This window comes from Jaculus jaculus, chromosome X (assembly GCF_020740685.1).
Source record: "Jaculus jaculus isolate mJacJac1 chromosome X, mJacJac1.mat.Y.cur, whole genome shotgun sequence".
NCBI lineage: Eukaryota > Metazoa > Chordata > Mammalia > Rodentia > Dipodidae > Jaculus > Jaculus jaculus.
In genome coordinates, this window is record NC_059125.1 from 89,808,125 (window position 1) to 89,832,001 (window position 23,877).

Here is a 23,877-nt window from a genome sequence, read left to right on the forward strand (position 1 = left end):
CCCACCATAACAAGGTTATATAAGTACATGCTTAACAGGTAGGCAAATTCCTTTTTAGTTGGCGCTTCATCTCTTCTAACTCCAAGGTTTTTATTCTGGGAAACTTCCTCTTGTCTCAGCCCAGCTAGGCTGCAATGAGGGGAGACCCCTAGCTCCTACTCACACATGGGCTATTTACCCCTTCTGCCCTCCACATGGCAGGAGCTTTCTCCACTTTCTTCTCTAAATCCTTTTTAAATTTTTATTTTATGTATTTTTTTAATATTTTAGGCCCATGGTCATTTCCCACATAGGTTTTTGGGCCATGAGGGCATATCATTTTTCCTTTCCTCATTTCGTGGGCCCTCCTTCTCTCTCATATATACCTGAATAAAATTCTAATAATTTAATAATTATCCTTCTCAGTCTGATTTCTCTCAATTGTTTGGGTAAAAACAGACACAAACTCTAGGTTTGGAGTTCAAGGACCTTCCTGAACTCCCAGAACTTCTTTATAGGATCATGAAATATGTGACTTTTAGTATATGGCACCTTTCACTTAGAATATTTTATGGGCGTCTTCCATGTTTCCACATGAATTAACACATAATTCTTATAATGATTGAGTAATATTCAAGTATATGGGCATGTTCTACACCTTGTTTATTCACCAACTATTAAGATTATTACTATGTTCAATATTATGCACATTTTATATGAATTTACTTTTAAAATATTTTATTTATTTGCAAGGATATATATATATATATATCCTTGACACAGAGAGAGAAAGAGAGAGAAAAGAGAGAATAGAATGTGTGTGTCAGTGTCTCTAGTTACTGCAAACTAACTCCAGATGCATGTACCACTTTGTGCATCTGACTTTACATTGGTGCTGAGGAATTGAACTCAAATCATTAGGCATTGCAGGCAAGGGCTTTAACTGCTGAGCCACCTCTCCAGCCCTATTTCCTTTTCCTTTGAGCATATTTCTAGATGTGGAATTATTGTACCTTATAGTATTTTTAACATTTTGAGAGATTTCCAGTTTTGAGAAAAAATGGCTACTATTGTACATTCACATTCTTCAAAGCACAGAGGTCTAATTTCCTCATGAGCCAGTTGTTTTATAAATTGGTAAAACCTCTCCCCAGTGGATATAACAAGGTACCTCAATATGGTTCTTATTTTTTGCCATACCAAGGTTTGAAACCAGGACCTTGTTGATTCTCCACATGTGCTCTACCATTCAATTTTATTTCTTTAATTATTTAGTTAGTTAGTTATTATTCTTTTGAGGTAGAGTCTTTTTCTAGCCCAGGCTGATCTGAAACTCACTCTGCAGTCTCAGGCTTACCTAGAACTTGCAGTGATCCTCCTACCTCTGCCTCTGAGTGCTAGGATTAAAGACATGCATTACCATATCTGGCTCATTGTAGTTTTGATTTGCATTTCCTTAGTAAATGATGTTGAGTATCTTTTCTTCTCATATATTTATTAGCTATATTTCTATCTTCTCTGAAGAAATTCTTTGCCTGTCTTGTGTTGTGTTTTTCTTCAATGATTTTTATATTTTATTCAATTTATAATGTGCAAGCATTTTTATCCATTTTGAGAGTTGGCTCTTCACTTTCTCAACTGAGTTATTTGATGAGCAAAATATTTCTTAATTTTGATGAAGTCTTCCCTATTTTTATTTTGTGTGAGTTTGTATGTGTGTGTGCTTTTGTAATAACATCTTTATTTAAGAAGAAAACAAATAATAAACTAGAAGAAAAGACAAAGCTTGTCTTCTTGGCCTTGAAATTGCATACTTTTATGATCTTACATTAATATTGAAAGTAATTTAGATGTTTCCATATCTAGAAAAGGAAAGCTGGTCCAGCAGAGTAAATATTGTATAATATTTATTTATTTAATTGTATAATCTGTCTTTCTGAAAACCCACAAGTTAGTAGTTCTTAAATTGAAGCAGTGGTACATGCCAGGTAACATTTTGACTTTCTGTAAGAGATGCTATTTTTGTCTGGTGGGTGGATGCCAAAGATGCTGCCTAATATTCTACCATGTGTAGGAAAATCCCCACAACAAAGAAGGAATTATCTTGACCAAAATGACAATAGTGCTGAGATCTGAAAACTACTCTAACATTATTCTAGTGTTGCAGCTAATTTAAGTGATAGGCCTTAAGTTTCTCTATAGTAGCTATACAGAAGTATGCTATTATCCTATTATTGACATCATTTACCTAACAAGAAAAATAGGACAAGTGGTGTCAGTAAAGGTAAAGTCATTTGGATTTTTGGCAGAGGAAATCAATCTTTGCAAGCCAAGGGAGTTTTAGGTTTTTTTTTTTCAAACTATTGTATCTTTAATATGAAGGGAAACATTTTAGTATAGATAATTCCATGAAAAACTTTTCAAGTATATTCTTATTACTGAGTTTTATTTGATTTTATTATTATTCTTTTAGAATTTTTGAAACAAAATAGTTTTGGGGAAATAATTGTGTACATGATATGAAGTCTTTCCAATCAACCATAATAGGAAAAGTATAATAGAACATATTATGAGGAACTTATAGCTATGTCTCTCAATTACCAACTTATCCAAATTCCAAAGAAGTTAATATCATTCATCCAGTTTATCCCTTTACTTTTGCTTTCTCTAACGGTGCATGTTCTCATTAAGTGAGGTTCCACAAATGTCAAAATTAAAATAGACAATACCTTGAACTATGTTTCAGCATTTCTAATGACCTCAGTACATAAAAAGCTACTAAATTTGGAAGTTTCTCTTTTCTGTGGTAACATTGCTGATTACTACATATTCTCCAACATTAGACGTAATCATTCCACTAGCAGCACAGCCGCCACCACCACCATCATAGACTAAAATATCTTCCTTGTAGTATATTAGGCTCTGCTCTAAGCACTTTAAATGTGTATCTAATTTTTCCTCAGAAACACCTCTAGGTAGTTTTCTATTCTCCATCTCTCATATAACAGAAATATGCACAATAAGCAGTGAACTGCTTGTTCAGCCATATTATTCCTTTTTATTTCCTGTGTATCAAAACTTTCCTATTTCAACAATGGAAAAGTATTTTCATTGCTAATTCTATAACATTGATACATGTTTTATAACACACAAAGTGGTGACAGTGGACATATAATCTTTTTTTTTCATTTTTTTACCCAGAAGAGATGTCTTTAGGTTAATTGTCTCTTTCCAATGCATATACATGTTATGAAAACTTCCCATCTCACCATCTCAGCTTACACACACACACACACACACACACACACACCCACACACACGTATTTAAACTGTACAACTTCTTCATTATATAAGTAATTGAGATATTATGCTTAAATTTATAGGAAGCACTGAAAGAAAACAATAAGCGAAAAGAAATAGAAGAGAAGAGTAGGAGGGCAAAGCTTGCAAAAGAGAAAGCTGAACAAGAAAAGTTGGAGCGCCAGAAGAAGAAAAAGCAACTCATTGATATAAACAAAGGTATGAAAATATTTTTCAAGTGTTAAGTGGGTAGTTGTGGCACAGGCCTGCAATTCTATCAACTTAGGAGGCTAATGAAGGAAGATTATAAATTCAAGACCAGCCTAGAGAATTTTGTGAGATTGTGCCTGAAAATAAACAATAAAAGAGCTAGGGATGGGCTGGAGAGCTGGCTTAGGGGTTAAGGTGTTGCTTACAAGGCCTAAGGACCAGGTTCAACTCCCCACGACCCACATTAGCCAGATACATGTGGTGGAACATGTGTCTGGAGTTCGTTTACAGTGGCAGGAGGCCCTGGCATGCCCATTATTTCTCTCTCTCTATCTGCCTCTTTCTTAAATTAATTAATTAATTTGAAAAATAGGAGCTTGGGATACAACTCAGTGACAGAGCACTTACCTAGCATGTGTACTTAGTATCTATTCCCAGAACAAAAATAAGTGAATTTTTAGAAAGATTCATAAGGTGCAAAATAATTTCATATATTTTATTTCTGGTTATAAAATAATTGTGTTATTGGTAGAAATTTCACAGTATTATTATTTCTTGTGTCAAATTTTTCTCCTGATGCTATTTTTATTTCTTTTCACCTTTCACTGAGAGCACTGTATTTTGAGTAATCAATGCAAATTGCAATATTATTTAAATCATTTTTTTTCTCTTTTATTTTATCATTATATTGTGTTCCAGACATGGCAGTGAAGAAAGGAGAAGAGAGTGTGCAGAATAGTGAAAAATTCATTTGGGGAGATTAGGTTCAGTCCTTACTTTCACTTTGGTAGCACAAGTCTCTTGACAGCATAGTAACAACTGTCTCCCTTCAGGGCTTAAACACTTCAAGTCCTAATAGATATTGACAGCACTATAACAAGTTGACAAAAAAAAATATACTTGAACATTTTGTTCAACTGTGAGGCTAAGTACAAAATCCTAGTAACAGCCACATCAATATTAAGTTATTTTCTTATCAAGAATGACTGTAAATTAGCAGTAGACTCTTTGCTTTGGTTTAGGGTTTTTTTTAAGTAATTTTTAAACTTTTTTTGGTTATTTTTGTTTATTTATTTGAGAGAGACAGAGAGGGACAGAAAGAGGAGATAGAGAGAGGGAGAGAGAATGGGCACACCAGGGCCTCCAGCCACTGCAAACGAACACCAGATGCGTGCGCCCCCTTGTGCATCTGGCTAACGTGGGTCCTGGGGAGTCGAGCCTCAAACTGGGGTCCTTAGGCTTCACAGGCAAGCGCTTAACTGCTAAGCCATCTCTCCAGCCCTGGTTTAGTTTTTGTAAAAGTGGGTGAAATTCTGACAATGGTACCACAGACCTTTTAGGCCCAGCACTGAGGAGGTGGAGCAGAAGGAGCACAAATTTGAGGCTTCAGAGGAGGTACAGAGTGACACCTTTTCTAAAAGAGATTGGGTGTGGGGCAGCAGATGGATGGACAGAAATAAAGAAAAAACTGGTTGGTACTCTGATGTGTGAACTGAGAATTTAAGAATGATAAACTATGACCCTTTGCCTCAAGTAACTTTCCAAACAGAATTGTCACTGACTAATTTAATAGCAGAGAGATAGACCCTGAGGGTTAGAGAATTTAAAAACAAACAAAGCAAAACAAAATCTGATAAAGGAATAAGGTAGTTTTGATACAGAAATTTGGGGCTCCTTGTATACAACACAATGGTAACTTGGGGTGTTTTCAGATCCTTGTCCTATAAATTTGAAGAATGAAATCCACAGACCAAATAAGGTTCACACAGATTGTAGTTTTAACTCAAAGCTTTAGAAGTGGGAAGAGAAGGGAGGATGAAGCCTAGAACATAAGAGAAGGAAGTAAGGTGGAGCTTTTGCTCAGGCAGGCAAGAAGAGGCTTGAGAAGCCCACTTTGAGACTTAGTTCTGGGATTTTTTTTTTTTTTTAATGGAGAGTGGCTTTTAATAGACTTTTTAAAATACTTATTTATTAGAGAAAGAAGGGGGGAGATAATGAACATTTCAGGACCTCTAGCTACTGTAAACAAACTCTGGATGCTTGTGCTACCTTGTGCATCTGGGTTTACATGGGTACTGGGGAATCAAACGTGTGTCTTCTGGCTTTGCAGGCAAACACCTCAACTGCTAAGCTATCTCTCCAGCCCAATCTGTAGGTTTCTTAGGAGCCCTGTTGCTGGTTTAGCCAGTTCACTCCTCAAGCCCAGAGTCAGAGGTTAAAAAATTTGGAATTCTTTAGGAAGGGATTGGAAAAACTTCCTGAGAGGACAGAGATATGGAAGGGCAAGATCCTTCTGAGGTTTCTGAAAAAAGTCTAAAGTGTAAAGTATAATGACCCAGATTTTCTCCAAGCACAAGGACAATTCTGGCACTTAGCCAGGAGAAAGCTATTCACTTTGAGAATTATCACCCCTAAACGGCCTAGCCAATTTTTGTCTCCTATCAGTTTGATGAGTATTAGCCCACTTGTTACTGAAGGTAATAGTAAAAAAAAAAAAAAAAAATAGCAAGTATAGTTTAGTATTGACCATATGTCAAGCACTATTCTAAGATTCACTTTATCACAAATTTTACATCAATCCTCACATCTCTTTGAAGTATTATTATTATTAACTCATAGATAGGAAACTACATGTCATAGAGATTAAGAAACTTGTCCAAGGCAACACAAGTAGGAAATATTGGCACTCCCCAAAAAGTCTAAATTTTATGGCTGTATAATCTTGCTTATATCTTTGCCTCAATAAAAATATTAGAGTTGGAGGCATGACTTAGTGTCTAAGGTGCTCACCTGGAAAGCCAAAGGACTCAGGATGTATTCCCCAGGACCCATGTAAGTCATATGCAAGTTCGTGCATGTTTCTGGAGTTCATTTGTAGTGGCTGAAGGCCCTGACATGTTCATTCTCTCTCTAAATCTGTCTCTCTCTCCCTCCCTCTTTCTCTCTCTCTAATAAATGAAAATTCAAAAACAGAAAAAAGAAAACTCCGTATGCCAACTTGTCCTACTCTGAGGTATCATTTAATAATAGATTACTAGGAATCATTCTATAAGATCTATTACGGACTAAGAAAGACAGACATATTTTAAGGATTGGTCCATGTGATTATGGAGGCCAGCCCACTAGAGATTCATGGAAGAGCCAATCTTACAGTTGAAGTCTGAGGCTGGTTGTTGTATAATTTGGTCTCACTTGGCGGAGATTAGTCCTTTTATTTTTTTTCAGATCATTGGCTGATTGGATAAAGTCCACTCACATATGGAAGGTAATGTGCTTTACTCAGGTCTACTGATTTGAAAGTTAATTTCACCTAAAGGTACCTTCACAGAAATATCCAGAATAATGATTGACCAATTATCTAGGCAATACAGCCCACCCACGTTGACACATAAAATTAAGCACAAAAAGAATGGATTTAAAATGAACTGACAGTCTCTGATGGTTGATTACATGTAGGAATTGAGGGAGAAAGGCATTAAAGAAGGTGACATCTTCACAGAGAAAAGAATTAGGAATAGAGTCTGTCTAATTTTGTGCCAAGAACGTATTTCCCATACCACACCAATTCCTAACCCCCACCCAGCCTTACCCTGTTTACCTAAAAATATGCTTATGATAGAAAATAAATGGCTTGGGCTGGGCATGGTAGCACACATCTTTAATCTCAGCAGGAAGCAGAGGTAGGAGGATTGCTGAGTTTGAGGTCACCCTGAGACCAGGTCAGCCTGAGCTAGAGTTAAACCCTACCTCGAAAAAGAAAAAAAAAAAAAGATAAATGGCTTGAGCATGGTGGCTCAGGTTTTTATTCCCAGCACTCAGGAGGCAGAGGTAGGAGGATTGCTGAGTTGGAAGCCAGCCTAGGACTACAGAGTGAGATACAGGTCAGCCTGAGCTACAGTGAGACCCTACCTCAAAAAAACTGTTTTTTTTTTTTAAAGAAAGGAAACTGCTTAGTTTAATTTCATCTATGCTATATTATTTAATTTTCTGAGATTTCATTAATTACTTGTTCTATAATTATTGGAAAGAATGTATAACTCTACATAAATTTTGTGCATATTCTTAGCTAAGTGATTTGAACATGAAAGTTACATTTAAAATAAGTTGTATCATATATTCAGTGTTACCTTAAGTATCTGATCACTCAAGTAGTAATCTTTGTTAGCATTTTTATGGCTTGCAAATATAGTCATTATACATTGTAACATTATTTTATACATGAAACAAATGTGTTTATATATCTGAATATGTATCAAAAAGAGGTATGTCTAAGGTTATATGCAATTTAAATTAAGAAAATGAAAATGGGGGTCTAGAGATGGTTCAGCAGATAAGGTGCTTACTTGCAAAGCCTAAGTATTTGAGCTCCATTCTCCTGTACCCATATAAAGCCAGATGCACAAGGTGGCACATGTACCTGAGTTCATTTACAGTGACTAGAGGCCCTGGCATGCTCATTCTCTCTCTCTCTCTCTTAATTGCTTCTCTCTCTCTTTCTCAAAAACTGAATAAAATATTACAAAAAGAAAATGAAAAGAGATCAAAAGAAAGAAGATAGTTAGATGCCAAGATGAAGCTTAGTGTAAACCATAAGTACATGAAATTATCATGCATTAATCAAAATGTTTTAGATGAAATGCTAAATGCTCTGATTTGGTCATTATGTATTGCATATATGTATCTAATTATTACACTGTGTCCTATAAATTTGTTCAGTTAAAATAATAGGTGAGGATTACAACTGTAGTCTAATGGAGAGTCCTTAACTAATATGTGCAAGGTCTGGGTTCTAGCACCAGTACAACAAAATCACAGCACTTGGGAAGGAGATGTAGGAGGATAGCTGTGAGTTTGATGTCAGCCTGGGCTAGAGTTAGACCCTACCTCAAAGAAACAAAAAAAAAAAAAAGATAATGTAATAGCAGTTAGATAGTTATGTATATCTGGCATGTAAAATTGTATATATTAAGGATTACCAATGACAAAGAAAATAATTGTATACCTCTGTCAATAACAAATATTATAGAATTTAATTATTCAAAAGAACAATAGGCCAAGAGTGTGGGTATACACTTTTAATACCAGCACTAAGGAGACTGAGGTAGGAGGATCATTGTGAGTGTGAGGCCAGCCTGGAAGTACATAGTGAATTCCAGGACAGCCTGGGCTAGAGTGAGACCCTACCACAAAAACAAAAACAACAACAACAAAAAAAGAGTAACCCGATAAAAGAAACATAAAAGATTACTTCTGGAATCAAGATTTGATCAGCTGATCTCAGGATTACATAAACTAAGTAGACACAAAATTTTATCTTTCAAAATAAATCCAAAATAATGTCATGTACCAAAGTTCCACTTCAGAGAATTGTATATCAGAGGGCAAAGGCCATGAGAAAAATCAGTATTTCTGAAAATTGTACTAGAGAATATAGCCACTATTATACTTTAAATAGTGTCATTTTTGTGAGCATGATAAAAAAGTGATTGTTAAGTTAAAGAAGTGATCCATTAGAGCTGTGCCACCCAGCTTTATGAACTTGTTCTTTTCCTTTATTTCTTCATGCCTCAGTTACCTCCACTGTAAAAAGGATGATGACATTTATCTTCTGTAGTTTTAGTGAGGATTAAATGAGATATTTAAGTATAGTACCTAACACAGGGCCTAGAATATACTTGATGCTGATGGTGATGAGTCATTTTTATGCTAAATGAAGAATCTGAAAGAAGCTCAAGAAATAATACCCCCCTTTTAGAAGTTTTCAATTTTCTAAGAGAGATTAATAAAGCTGAACCTGCAGAGTAAATTGTGTACTAATAAATAGTAGAGATTATTTGCTCTGTAGAACTATGTAGGAGGATAAATTAATTAGTTCTGATGGAAATACAAAGTACAGAGAGGATGCTAAGTGTAGTTTCTGGATATATTAATTGAGCTACACCCTGAAAGATAGGTAAACTTGGGCTGAACAGAAGCTAAATGATTCAAGTAAGAAGGAATAACATCAGCACTTCACATCACATAAGGCAGCAGGTGTTAGGTAAACTATGTTTAATGGTCCATGGGGGAATTCATTAAAATGATTAAGAGTAAGGGTCCTAAATTCAAGTCTTGCCTCAACAGTTTACCAGCCTGTAATCTTAAGTCACTGTAGTCTTCTCTGCCTGAATTTCCTCATCTATAATGTGAAGTATCAATAACTGTCTTGTTATTTTGAGGGCTAAATGTGGTAAATCCTGAAAATGCCAGAGACTGGTATTGTTTATTACTGGAGTCCATGTATCAACTGCATAGCGATGTCTTTTGACATATTGCCAGACTCTGATGCTTCAATGTTTAGTGACTATCTTTGGTATTGTCATAGTTAGAGGAGAGTTTGGTCTGGAAAAGTGGTTAAGGGTGGCTAGAAGCAGCTTGTGATGCTTCTCGGAAAATAGTCATGGAAGTTGTGGCATGATGAGGGGGGAGAGCTCAGGTTACTGCAGGATTCCATTAGGGATTACTGAGGCAGTAAATCAGAAGCACACAAAAAAAGAAGAGGTGACTGTAAAGAGGAAGGAACTGGAAAAGAACAGTGAAAGGTGAAGAGAAAGAAGTTATCTGGTATCTGATTCTCTCTTCAAAGAGTTTTAAAGCTGTAGCAGTTTAAGAAAGTGGTAAGAGGAAGGAAAAAATTTCATAAAAGGGTGAGAAAAGGCCATGCAGTTGCAAGCAATCAATTGGCTGAGGAGTAAAAGACTTCCTTTTTTCAGAACTACATAGTTTTTCCAGTAGATAATTATATATTGATGCATTTTGGCATATTAGGTTATTCATTCATCTAGCTAACATTTATTGCACCATTTCCAAAATAATTATAATTAGAACATGCACAGTAATACACTATTTGAATGTAAAAATGGAGAAAGCTATTTTAAATGTAGCAAAACTTATTCTAAATCAATAAATGTACTACAAAGTGTGTACATACAGAATACAATCTATGCAAAGCACTTAGTATAATATATGTTATCCAACCTTTGGTTATATTAGTATAAATGGCAATTAACTTAGGGATCACTAAAAAGAGGTTGATTAATTATGTATATAGAGATACAAAACTAACCAAATATTTGTAAATAATTCTATGTTTTCATGTTTGTGGCAGTCACCAAATTAACTGGAAGAAGCAATAGAAAAATACATTAAAATTTTGATGTTTTTATTTTTGTTTATTTACTTGAGGGGGCATTGAGGTAGGGTGTCACTCTAGCTCAGGCTGACCTGAAATTCACTAGATAGTCTCAAGGTGGCCTTGAACTCATGGCGACCCTCCTACCTCTGCCTCCTGAGCGCTGGGATTAAAGAAATGCGCCACCATGCCTGGCAATTTGATGGTTTTAAATTGCAAGCTACAACTATGAATCAGATGCAAATATTATTTAATCAGGCACAGTTGTGCTCCTACTTATATAATATTATATGGAAATTAAAATTGTCTATTTTTCACACAGTAATACAAAACAAACTACCTTAGACTTGATGATAAATCACTCTTAACAGAGTGAATTAGCAAATTTTGATGAATAAACCTAACCATTTAAACTGTGTTAGTAGAGACCCTCTTTTAGAGGCCTGCACCAACCCTGAAGCATTTGCTACTATCATTCTCTTGCATGGTCCTCTCCCCTTAATCTCCATACTTAAATCCAGGTTTAAACCCTTTCTCAAGCCAGATATGTTAGCTCACACTTAGAATCCTAGCACTCAGGAGTGATTTTCTAAATGATTTTCAGGTAACTTTGAGCTAGTGTGAGATCCTGCTTCTAAAAATACAACAAAATAACAACATTAAAACTTTGCAAAGAAGAAAATTCAGCCAATAGTAGTTGATAATTCTATTTTTCAAGATACAAAGTAATTATATCTTGACTTGCATGGTGGCACACACCTGCTATATCAGCTCTTTGGAGGCAGGGTGAAGAAGGATCACAAGTTCAAGGCCAGCCTGAGCTAGATAGTGAGATCCTGTCTCAGAAAGGGGAAAATAACATCTTATAAGTGAATACATTAATTTTATATTTCACTGTTTTGATCTCAGTAGGTCAAAACTTTTTTCTTTTTTTTTTGTGGTAGAATCTGATCTGGCTAGCCCAAGATAACCGGGAATTCACTTTGTAGTCTAAGGGTAGCCTCAAACTCACAGGGATCCTCCTACCTCAGCCTCCTGAGTGCTGAGATTAAAGGCAAGAATCACCATGACTAGCAAAACTATGTTTCTTAACAATATACCCCAGATTTTAAATTATATTAACCCAAATTATAGATTCAGAAAACCACAGATATGGATGAGGAGATGGATCAGTAGTTAAAAGTGCTTGCTTGCAAAACCAGCTGACCTGAGTTGGCCAGGTTTCAATACCCCAGTACTCAAGTAAAGCTAGATGCACAAAGTGACACATGTGTCTGAACTTCATTTACAGTGGCAAGAGGCCCTGTTTCTCCAGTGTGTTCCCTTGCTGGCTCTTTCTCTTTCTCTCTCTCTGCTTGTAAATAAAGTAAATAAATAAAAATGTGTCAAAAATAGATGGCAAATAATGAAATTGACCATGGTCATTAAGTGCCTCTGGTAATATACATTACTGAGGGACTATACACCTTTATTCTTTCATATTTTACAAATTTTAAGGAATACTTTATGGATTCTAATATAAATTAAAAATGTTTGTTTGCTTGTTACTCATGGACCTAAAGGAAAGTCATATAGTAAAGCCTTATCTATAAAGAAAAAAAATAAAGCCTGGATGATAAGGCTGTGTAATTAAATTACTTTTTTCCTACAGCAAACATTTTAAGAAATCTATATGTATTCCAAATCAGAGCTTTTTCTCTATTTTCTCTAGTTTTTTTCTTTTTTAAATAGAGTTTTGATGTTGGTTTGCTCAAATAAAATTATTCAATGCAGTAAAGATGTGCGCAATTTTTTTAAAAGAAATTTTAGAAGACTGAGTTGTCTAGCATAAATTCAGGGCTGTGTTACCTTAGTGTAACAACTTTGTGTCCATTTCAGGAAAAATCATTCCATATTGTTATTTGTTCAATAAACATATTATGAGTTTCTAAATTCAAGTACTGTATTAACATGGTAATTCACAACCTTCTGATCACTGATGTCATTTCATCTCAAACAGGTATCTTCATCATTGGTTTAGCCTGTACATTGTAATGAGTTCAACCTCCTTTTCATTGAAGCCATACAAACCTGAGTTCAAATTCTGACTCAGCTCCCTATATAGTATATCCTTGGACAATTCACCTCACTTCTCTGATCCTAAGCTTCTTCATTTGAAAAACAGGGAAGGGAATGGTATCCATCTGTTCCATAGCATTTCTGTAACTAAATGAGAGAATACATGCAAATCTCTCACAGCTTGCCTAGAACATGGTTAGTATTTAATAATGACTTAATAATAAATCCAATTTTCAAGTTATTTCAGTGAACATTTCAAGGAAATGATTAATAACATTTAATTGACTAGCCAAGAGTAAAAGGTATTTTGATTAATGTGATTATGATTATATAAAGAGGCCATTTATGCATCAGTCTTTATCATTCGTGGTCTTTCTGAATTCTACATCAGTCCCCTGGAAATAAGTATCAATCTCTCATTCCATCAGCCTTAGAAGTGAAACAAATATCTGCATTTACAAAAAATATTAGTTTTCAATGGAAAGACAAAAATAAAAATATAAAATAAGATAGGCAATTTACCTAGGTCTTATTAAGAGTTCTTACATTCTATTTCTTTTTAAAATTTTATTTATTTGCAAATAGAGAGAGCAAGATATAAATAGAGCCAGAGAGAGAGAATGGGCATGCCAGGGCCTCCAGTCACTGCCCAGGAACTCCAGATGCATGCTTCAAGTTCTTATATTCTAAATACAGAAACTCAGATTTGCAAAAAAAAAATGTAAGAACTATATTCAGTGTGCTGAATATTTAGCAAGATTTCATCAGTCCTTTGTAGGAGATGAGTTAAGCTGGCAGTTATAAATCTGGCTTTTCTTTGCAGTATATGCTTGTTGCTATGCATGCTTTATGCATCCTCACTAGGCAAAAATCTATGAAAATATGGGAGGAGGTGGGTTAAAACAATGAAACTGATTACATAAGAAATGACCAAAACACAATGTATGTGTCCTAATCACTTATTAGAGACATGTTTTGGTTCCATATTTTAATATTCTAATTCTTATTGCAGAAAAAAGTCAAATGAATAACAGCTGTTATATACCCACATTGCAATTAATTTGGCTCTGTTCTCAGTTAAATGAATTTAGATTCATGTCAGCCATTATACCTAACAGATTAACTCAACCTACAAACTGCACTGAGCCCAACTGAGTCTCTAAGAACTATTTTTGTTTAAATTCCATTTGTTCCACCCACATTGCATCCTTGAGCCATTTGGCTGCTTCAGAATCAGAACAAAAATCTGTTGTAACATTAAACATGCAAAAGGATTATTGTAGATGAAAACCTTTCAGTGATTTAAAAACAATTATTTCTACAAGTATTTACTGAAGGTCCACAATGTACTAAGCATGGTGACACACACTATTAATAATATTGTTGTTTTAAAATAGTACCACTAATCTATGTAAGGGGTGATTAACTATTAACTATCAACCTTTCTTCCCCTCTGTGTGTATCTCTTTGTGGCATGTGGAACCACATGTGTATGCATATATGTGTGCACTCTTGAAAAACTGTGAAGTACATTTTACATATACATTTTGTATTTTTCACATATTTGATTTATATTTATGTCTAAAACCTCTGTTTCTTCTTTTTCTTTTCTTTCTTTCTTTATTTTATTTTATTTTATTTTTTTTGAGGTAGGGTCTCATTCTAGCCCTGGCTGACCTGGAATTCACTATGTAGTTTCAGGGTGGCTTTGAACTCACGGCGATCCTCCTACCTCTGACTCCCAAGTGCTGGGATTAAAGGCATGCACCACCACACCAGCCACTGTTTCTTCTTTTTTAAATAGTCAATCAGTCAGTTATACTCTTCACATATGGAAAATATATACAGTATGAAATATCTTTGGAAAATATGAAAAGGAAAACATGTCTTAGTCTAATAAAGTACTTATGCTTTTTTTTATGAGGTGGGGTCTTGCTCTAGCCCAGACTTACCTGGAATTCATTATATAGTCTCATAGTCTCAGGCTGGACTTGAACTCACAGTGATCCTCCTACTTTTGCCTCCCAAGGGCTGGAATTAAAGGTGTGCACCCCCACACCCAGCTACTTATTCTCTCTCTCTCTCTCTATATATATATATATAGATAGATAGATAGATAGATAGATAGATAGATAGATAGATAGATAGATAGATAGATATATGATGTTGGAAAGCAGTAAAATCTAAACTTAAAATGTCTGTCTTCTAAACCAATTGTAGGTTTCATATTTTATTTCACCAAAGCTTAGGAAATTATCATACAATTGGTGAATCTGAAAATAATTATCTTTGTAAGTATGTAATTAACTAATGATGACAAAATACTTTTATTTGTTTTGAAATAATTTGGAAATACATTCACATGTAAACTGTTAAATAATCTATGGTTAGAGTAGATATTTCAGAGCTCCTGAATTTGATTGAGGCTTTCCTGTTTGCTGAACCTGGAAAAGATTGCCTTAGAATTATTTGAAACCTTATTAAAGAAGATGCATACTTACAGGTCTAAGAAGATTCAGGCACAACCCTGTGGATCATGTTATGGTATCCTAGAGGTTCTTTTCACATCTGTATGGCTCTGTGGATTAAGACAATTATATTCTCAGAGAATGTTAGGTTAGGCTATGCTGTAAGTGAAAAGTCATGGTATTTTGTTTAACTATTTAGCCATATTTTTGTAATGTGATCTTTATCCCATTTTAAAAGTAATAATTTTTCATAGGCGAGTGTTTGAAAATTTATAAATTCCCTGTATATCTCGCCAGTATCTTAGGTATTCTTGGTTGAGTTGCTACCTTGTCTGATTTTTAGAACAGTATTTCTGTGAAAGTAAAATGTGTTCCCGCTAGTCCTCTTTTGTCAAAAACCCTTTGCACCTGTTTTCTTTTGCCAATTGAACTTTTTTGAAATGCATCAGTAGGGAGAGCTTGCCTAGCCTTTGCCAGACAGAAGTACCTGTAGGTGCATTTAAACAATCCAACTTGAAAAGGGGATTTCTCTCTTTTTATTTGAAAACAATTGAAAATGAAAGGTATATGTCTCAGGACAGAGTGCTTAACCGACCTTATTCTACTGAACTTAGGTATGGTAAATGAAACTGCCTCTGCTGTGTCTTCCCTAGTGTTTTAAAAAGATGCTTTATTTGTTTGAAGCAACTGGTTTTAAGTCAGAGTTCTGTCCATTGTAACAGGAATCCATTATGTTGTTAAATCTTGTTATACAGTTCTTAGCATCTTTTTTTCTTTGTTCAGAGTCAATATTACTTTGTTTTAAGGGCTATCTGATCACATTTTGATGGAAAATTGAGACAAAACTTTAGAGATGGACTACAGTTACATTAAGCTTCAAATGTAACCATGCTTCATCCCCCACGGTACATGAAGTCTGTACTTTTAAGTAATCCTCTAAGCTCCTGTGACTAAAGCATGGTGAAAATATCCATTTTCACTTGAGTAACCATGACAATATAGAAACCCCCAAAAGGTACCTCTCTAGCCATGGAAATGAGGAAGGGGGAAGGGACTGGGCTGTCCATGCAGTTTCCAGCTATCTCCCAGCATCCTCTCTCCCACTTGAACACTCCAGTAACATGCAGTAAATGCTTTTATTAGAAAAATATATTAAGTTTTGCCTTTTAAAACCATGCAAACAGCCGGGTGTGGTGGCACATGCCTTTAGTCCCAGCATGTGGGAGGCAAAGGTAGGAGGATAGCCAGGAGTTTGGGGTCACCCTGAGACTATATAGTGAATTCCAGGTCGGTCTGGGCTAGAGTGAGACACTAGGTCAAAAAAAAAAAATCATGCACACATTTAAATGTATGAAAAAACATTGTGTGCCTTGGACTTTAATGGTTTGCATTTCAACTGAAGGATGTGGTTCTTTAAAGATACAGAAACTAAGGCATCATTGGTGCTTGCTTAGAATCTGTATTATTATGGAGTCATCTCAGAAATTTATTAATTTTGTAGAAAGTGAGATAATATACCATGTAGTTAATTATCTAGTTAGTTATTTAGGTAGGTAGTTTATTTTGTTTTGGGCAAGTGGTGTAAGCACCTAGTTGCTTGCCTCTCAAATGTGATAGGGGATGAAAATCTTTCTATGGAAGCTGATCATCTATAAATTACATCCATAATGTTCAAGTAATTCCAAACTTTACCAAATGTAATTCTGTTGTTATAAGCATTTTGGAGATGGAAAGTTGGTATACCGTTTCTGGGACTAGTTTCTGAGTACTATGCAATCCTTTGATATAATATTTATCTACAGAGCCATTTGGATTTTATGACTTGATGATGCCATTTTATCATTCTGCTGCACTTCTCTCCCCTACTTCTTCAGCACTGTTGCACTGTCACACTCCCCCTGATACATTGCTTCCTGGTAGGTGACATCATGATTTGTGAGCAATCCAACATATAAATAAGGTGGTGAGAACTGCCTCAGCAATTCAGGGAATATTTCAGATGAATTAAATAATGCCTTTGTGCTTCCTTATATCTCCCTCTACTTTGTGCTTTCAAAATTATATGAGGCATTTCTTAAGGCTGTACTTTTGTGTTTCATTCCATTTTTGAAGAACATTTGATTAATACAGATTTTTCTTAGAAGTGTAATGCCCCCATATGGTCTAATATACTTCAAGTACCATATAGCTCTTGGTCATGTCATAAAGTGCAAATCAGCAACAAACCAACAATTTATACTTTTCCAGAAGCATTCTAAGAATGCTTTGAGTGGTATGTTTTGAATTTTCAGTGTTATTAAAAGAGTTTTTATCTGAGAAGTCTGTTGAAAATAACTTATCAAGTTTAGACCAAAATTCTTGACTATGGAGTCATTCTATATATAGAAGTGTTTTATGTACTTTGTTAAGTGTGGAAATACGTGTGAGATGAATACAATTTGGTTTCAATATATTCTAAAGTGAGTGTAGGTAAGGTTTTAAAGGCTGAACTCATTTGCATAGACACCTTTCCAGTGCAAAAAACTTGCAGTATATGTGACATACATTAAAATGTATATGATATATAATTCCTAAACTCCCATAAATTTATATCTGTGGGTGTTAACAATATAATTGACTATTGTATGTTATTTTTATGAACCCCATTAAGTATAAAGGTGGTATTATGTTAGGGTTTTGTATTACTCATCTTAGAATAAAACAACATATTTTTCTTTATTTCATGTAAAATTATACTTAATCCACTTATTGCTCTTCATTTTAGCATTGCATAACATCAGTCTGGAGTTAGTATTTCAGCATGAAATCCATCTTTTGGATTTTTCTTCAGATGACTATGAAACAGCTGATTTTTCTTCCCACCCAAAGAACTGAGTACACAAACAGCAAGGGAGAACAAGTGAGGAGGACTTTAGTTACATTGAAATAAACTCAAGTAGAAAATAGACTTTTGGGCTGGAGAGATGGCTTAGCTGTAAAGGCACTAGCCTGCAATGCCAAACGACACAGGTTCTATTCCCCAGTATCCATGCAAAGCTGTATGCACAAGGTGGCACCTGCATCTGGAGTTTGTTTGCAGTGGCTAGAGGCCCTGGCATTCACATTGTCTCTTTCTCTTTCTCTTTCTTTTTCTCTTTCTCTTTCTCTTTCTCTTTCTCTTTCTCTTTCTCTTTCTCTTTCTCTCTCTCTCTTTCTCTTTATCTTCCTCTCTCTCTCACTCAAATAATAAGATTTTTCTTTTTAAGAAAGAGAGAAAATGAATTTTCACCAGTGTGGTGGTGCATGCATTTAATCCTAGCAGTTGGGAGGCAGAGGTAGGAGTATCACTATGAGTTCCAGGTCAGCCTATGCTAGAGTGAGAACCTATCTTTCAGAAAACAAAAATAGAAAGAAAATGGACTTTCTGTGGCATTGGATTGCTGACCAAGAGTGTACAAAGTTGGAAATGATGACTCTGACTCTTTGTAGTGGTGGTTTGCCAAAAAAGAGGGCTTTCAAAGGTGACAGTGTTGCTCTGACTCTGAGCTCTCAGTGATGCTGGGGTACCAACTGATAAATGTCATTGGGAGAATTTAAAGCTCTGACCCTTGACAGGCCTCAGCATGTCCATCAAGAGGGCTTCCCATTAAGTGTTACCAATCTAAAACCTTGACAGGTCCCCAAATGCCAGCAAAGTCTGGAAAAGGAGGGAGTGCTTCTGTTGAAGCAGGAGCCAAGAGCAGTGGGAAAGTTCTATTAAAGGAAGTGCACATTAGATCCTACTGAAACAGAATCTGGAGCTATGGTTCTACCCTGTCTGAGACAGGAGGAAGCCTAGCATCATCACCAAGAGTACATATCTATGCTTAGGTGCCCAAAGTCTCAGCAGGGATGGGCTCTAAGTGCAGATCTCACCTTGCAGAGACAGGAACAGGTCCAATAACCTTAGTTCAAACAGATGCTGGGTGACCAGGGGCTGATCAGGTCTTGTATCTTGGGAATAATCAACTCATCCCAGGAATGGTGTGTGGTGCATCTGGCCCTGAAAATGGCTCTTTCTTTGTCCTTGAGTGAGTTTTCTCTCTTCAGATTCTACTGAGTCTGTCCCACCAAAGAACCCAATGCAGGCAGGAATATATAGAACTAGATGGGCCCTCATAGGTCCATGCAAATAATTGAAAATCACAGAGATCAGCAGGTGATCCAGCTGAACTGGAAGGAAAAGTGTGGGGCTGAGAATGGTGGTGTGGGGGCTCCATTACCCTGGTTGCCATGCTGCCACTAAGGGCTCTGGAGCTGTTGAGTGGTAGAGTAGAAGAAAGTATTCTGCTTTCAAAAGGGTGCACAGCCAGTCTGCATTTAGGCCAAGACTTCAGCTGCCTGCAGGATTTAATCCCTGCTGGGGAGGGGCCACTGTCCCTTCTCAACTATAGCAAAGTGTTTGGTCAAAGTCTTTGGGGCCTCTGGGGTAGTACAGCCTAAATCTAACCTTTGTTCCACTCACACTGAATGAAACATTTCTCATTCTTGTTAATCTTGTAGTAACATTCATTCTTTCCATTTGTTCCATTTCACAGAAAGTATCCATTCTGCAATGTGTTTGCCCTTGCTAGCCATCACCCCTTAAGAACTAAGCCTGTAAGTTTCTTCCACTGCTGAGCACCACTGGTTCATTTTCTGATTTTGGGCTTTTCGTTGTCCAATCAGTCTTGCTTTTATGTTAGAAAGTCCTTGTTACCTCTTGGCTGACATAGCCCTACTCTAAACACACCTCATTCAAACACTGGCTGTTTGTTGGCCCAATACACTGCCCTTCTTCAGTCTGAGTTTCTTTACATAAAGAAACAACAGTAACTACACAACATTGCTCATCTTGGTTGGTAGTTTAAGACCTTGACAGGAACTTCTGGAACCCTACCACTGTGCTTTAACACTTTAAATTCTAGGTTTAGCATTCTATGTGGAAAGTGGTTCTCAAAGCACAGTCCCTGGATCAGTAGCTTCAGCATAACATGGAACTTTGGTAGAAATACAGTTTTTGGCTTTACTATAGACCTATTGAATAAGCAATTGGGGATGGCAGGGGTGAAGCAAGGCATCTTTAAGCAAGCTTTCTTAAGTTTAAGACCCCTGGAGTTTAGGTTTTAATTTATCTTAATATTTTTATTTATCTATTAGTGAGGAAGTATAGGCAGACCAGGGCTTCTTGCCACTGTGAATGAACTCCAGATGCATGTGCTACTTTTTGCATTTGGTTTATGTGTATGGCTATTGGGGAGTCAAACGCAGACAGGCAGACATTGCAAGCAAGTGCCTTCAACCACTGACCCATCTGTCTCTTCAGCCCAGGAACGCTGGAGTTTAATGGCATATATTCTTATTTTACAAGTTAGCAAGAGAGCTGTCAGTAGCACTTACTCAAGTTAACAAAGCTAGGTTAGTATTAAAGAGTAGAGCAGAGAGGAGCCTTTACCTCAACCCAATGCCTGTTCTCCCATGTTACTTTTTGTTACTAGTACTTAATATGTTATTTAATTTAATTTATTTCCATGCAGAGAGAAGACAAACTAAGAGAGAAAATAGGTGCCCTGCAAATGAACTCCAAATAGATGCAACACTTTGTATATCTGACTTTTGTCAGTACGGGGGAATGCAACTCGGGTTATTAACCACTAAGCCATCATTTAATATGGGTTTTAGTTAACTAATTATTTTTTCATTTTTTTAAGTTTGTGCTCAGTAATTGGCTGTTATTTTGATGGGCTTTCCTTGCCTTTGTATGTGACTTGATTTTTCTAACTGCTTTCAGTATATTTTCTTTGGTTTATGTGTTTGTGGTTTAATTATGTCAGTAAGAAGTTTGTTTTTCATTTTCTTTGTTTGGTATTCTATAGGCTTCTGTGTCTGTATTGGCATCAGTTTCCATATTTGGGGGAAGTTTTCTTCTATAATTTTGATGAAAATACCTGTTATGCCTTTGGAATGAAAGTCTTTTCCTTCTACTACGCCCTGAATTCTTATGTTTGATCTCTTCATAGTATCCCAAATGTCTTGAAATTCCCATTCAGGCTTTCCTGTTTGTTTGTCTTTCTCTTTGTTGGACTGTATTAAATCTGCCACCTGGTCTTCTAGTTTAGATATTCTGTCCTCTCCTTCATCCATTCTACTGATCAGACTTTCTACAGAGTTTTCCATTTGACTTACTGTGTTTTTCATTTCTAGTATTTTTTATTGGTATTTTTTTCATTATTTCTCTTTCCTTACTCATGTCTTGTATCAACCTCCTTATTTCATTAAGTTGGTTTGTGTTTCCTTGGGATCCCTTCAGAAATTTGTTTTCTTCTTTAATTCCTTTTATTTCTTCTTTGATTTCTTTGAACATAGATATAACCATTTTTGAAATCTTTATCAAGCATTTCATGTAAAACAATTTCCCTGGAGGTCATTTCTGATGGATTTATATGGTGGAGCAATTTACTGGCAAATTCTAAAATTCAACTGAGCAATATACACATTCAATCAAAAGCAGCACAGAGTATTTATGCAAAGGTAGGGCTTAAAACAAACCAATAATCTAACAAAGCCAAAGTCCCTAAGGGTGTGTGTTGCCACACACTTTAATCCTGTCAACTGGGAGGTTGAAATGTCTGGTCTGAAATAGGTTCCAGGTCATCCTGGGATGGAGTCAGACCCTGCCCCCACTAATGATAGAAGAAAAAGACAAAGGCTCTATAAATCAGGAAGTGTCAAAAGCAACAGTAATAAACCACAAAATGCAGCTAATTTGAGAATGGTAAAGCCAACCAAGAATGTGTAACACATAACCTGCTCTGACAAGGAAGGAGAGATTAGCACTTCCAGTGCAGGCCTATGTACTGGCCTTTGTCGAAGTAGGCCCTGTTACTTTTTGGGATGGCTTTCAATCTCAACAATGATGAGTGCCCACCTCAATCCCTCTCTGTTGCACTGTGGATCTGATGTTTTGATTGGCTGTGCTGGATGTCATGAGGTTGGGGTGGTTCTCTCTTTTGGATCTGCATCTGTCTGAAAAAGAGAAGCAGATTCTCCAGCAGAGAGTAAAGTTAGCACCAGATAGATGGGATAACCCTTATTTTTTTTTTATAGAGAATTTAATAGATATAGGTCCTATTGTACCCCATGATTGGTGGTAGCTTGATAATGGAGAGCAGGCTTATGTTTGGATATGGTTCTGACTTGGTTCCCAGCTCCAGCTATGGGTCCCATGCCACTGAGGGGATTAGTTAGCCAAATCAAGAGCATTTGGTTTCCCACCATGGCTATGTGCCGCTATTGCACTTGTGTGAGCATCACGACAGGTTATTTGCTGCTAAGTAGGCTAGACCATGAGTTGCTTGGATAGATATTGGTCTTTTTTCCCCAGTCACCCATGTATCACCTTCTGTCACCAGACACACTATCTGGGGACTTACTCTCTTCCAGCTTCCAGCCATGCCATTCCATTTTACATGTCAATCACATAAGGTGTCTTCAGAAGTAGGGTCTTATCACTAACCTTTGGTGGGTCATCAAGTACTCTGACAGAAATCTGTCATTCTTTTAGGAAACCTTGTAGGTCTGTCTGATCAAAAGCTCATTGTGGATGATAGCCACCTGCTGGTGCTAGGAGTTATAGGTTAGTGCTCAATAAGAGAAGGAAGAAAAAGATAATTAATATAAAAGAGCGAGCAAGCGAGAGAGAGAGAGAGAGAGAGAGAGAGAAGCTGTAGAAGATTAAGGTCAGTCTTCATCACACCCTCTCCAGTGCCTTGTGACTCAGGTGTTCCCTCTAAGATTCTGGTGAAGGTTCAACCATTTGGTTTGCCTTTTAGGATGTAGAGATACCATTGCTGTGTGGGTCTAGATTCCCTTGCCCTCCTCTCACTCCCCACCCACCCACCCTATTGTATACTTCTCGAGATGCTTGCTAGGTATGTTGGCATCTTGGGTAGATTCAGGTTAGGTGCTGTAGATGAGACTAGGTGGCGTTTACCTTTCTGTGATTGGGTAAGTTCACTGAGAATGAACTGTTCCAGGTTAAACCATTTTTCTTCAAATTTCACTGTGTCATTTTTTTCTTACTGCTGTGTAGAATTCCATTGTGTAGATATACCACATCTTAGTTATCCATTCTTCTAGTGATGGACATCTGGGTTGATTCCAGCTCTTAGCTATTATGAATTGAGCAGCTATAAACATGATTGAGCAAATCTCTCTGGACTGAGGCTTGAAGGTTTTAGGTTACATGCCCAGTAAGGGAATAACTGGGTCTGTTGGTAACTCTCTAGTTAGCATTTGGGGGAGTCTGCATATTGTTTTCCAAAGTGGTTGTACCTTTTTACATTCCCACTAACAGTGGATGAAGGTTCCTATTTATACACATCCTTGCCAGCATTTATTTTCATTTGCTTTTTGGTGTTTTCCAGAGACACAGAGGCTCCCAGCACCTCATCATTGAAGCAGACCCAAAATGAACCCAACATGGCTCAGGGAAATTTTGCAGAAGAGGGGGTGGAAAGAATGTCCCAGCCACACGTTGGGTCATGATATACAGAGATATTTCCTCCTACCCATAACTGTAGGCTAACTCCATAGTGCATAACCCACTTACCTCAACGAGGAGGGGCCAGGGGGAGTGGGTAGGACATGGACGAGCCTAACAATGGTACCAACTTGATTGTATTCACTGAGTAC

At 36.5% G+C, this 23,877-nt stretch overlaps 1 protein-coding gene across 2 annotated transcripts in view; it reads left to right on the top strand.

Annotated features, from left to right (window-relative positions):
- Positions 1-23,877, top strand: part of Diaph2 (diaphanous related formin 2) — a 915,994-nt gene that overhangs the window by 664,966 nt on the left and 227,151 nt on the right. For both annotated transcript variants that reach the window (XM_045140096.1, XM_045140097.1), the window contains one exon: positions 3,363-3,498. In XM_045140096.1, the coding sequence (XP_044996031.1) occupies positions 3,363-3,498 (136 nt within the window). The remainder of the gene's footprint in view (positions 1-3,362; positions 3,499-23,877) is intronic.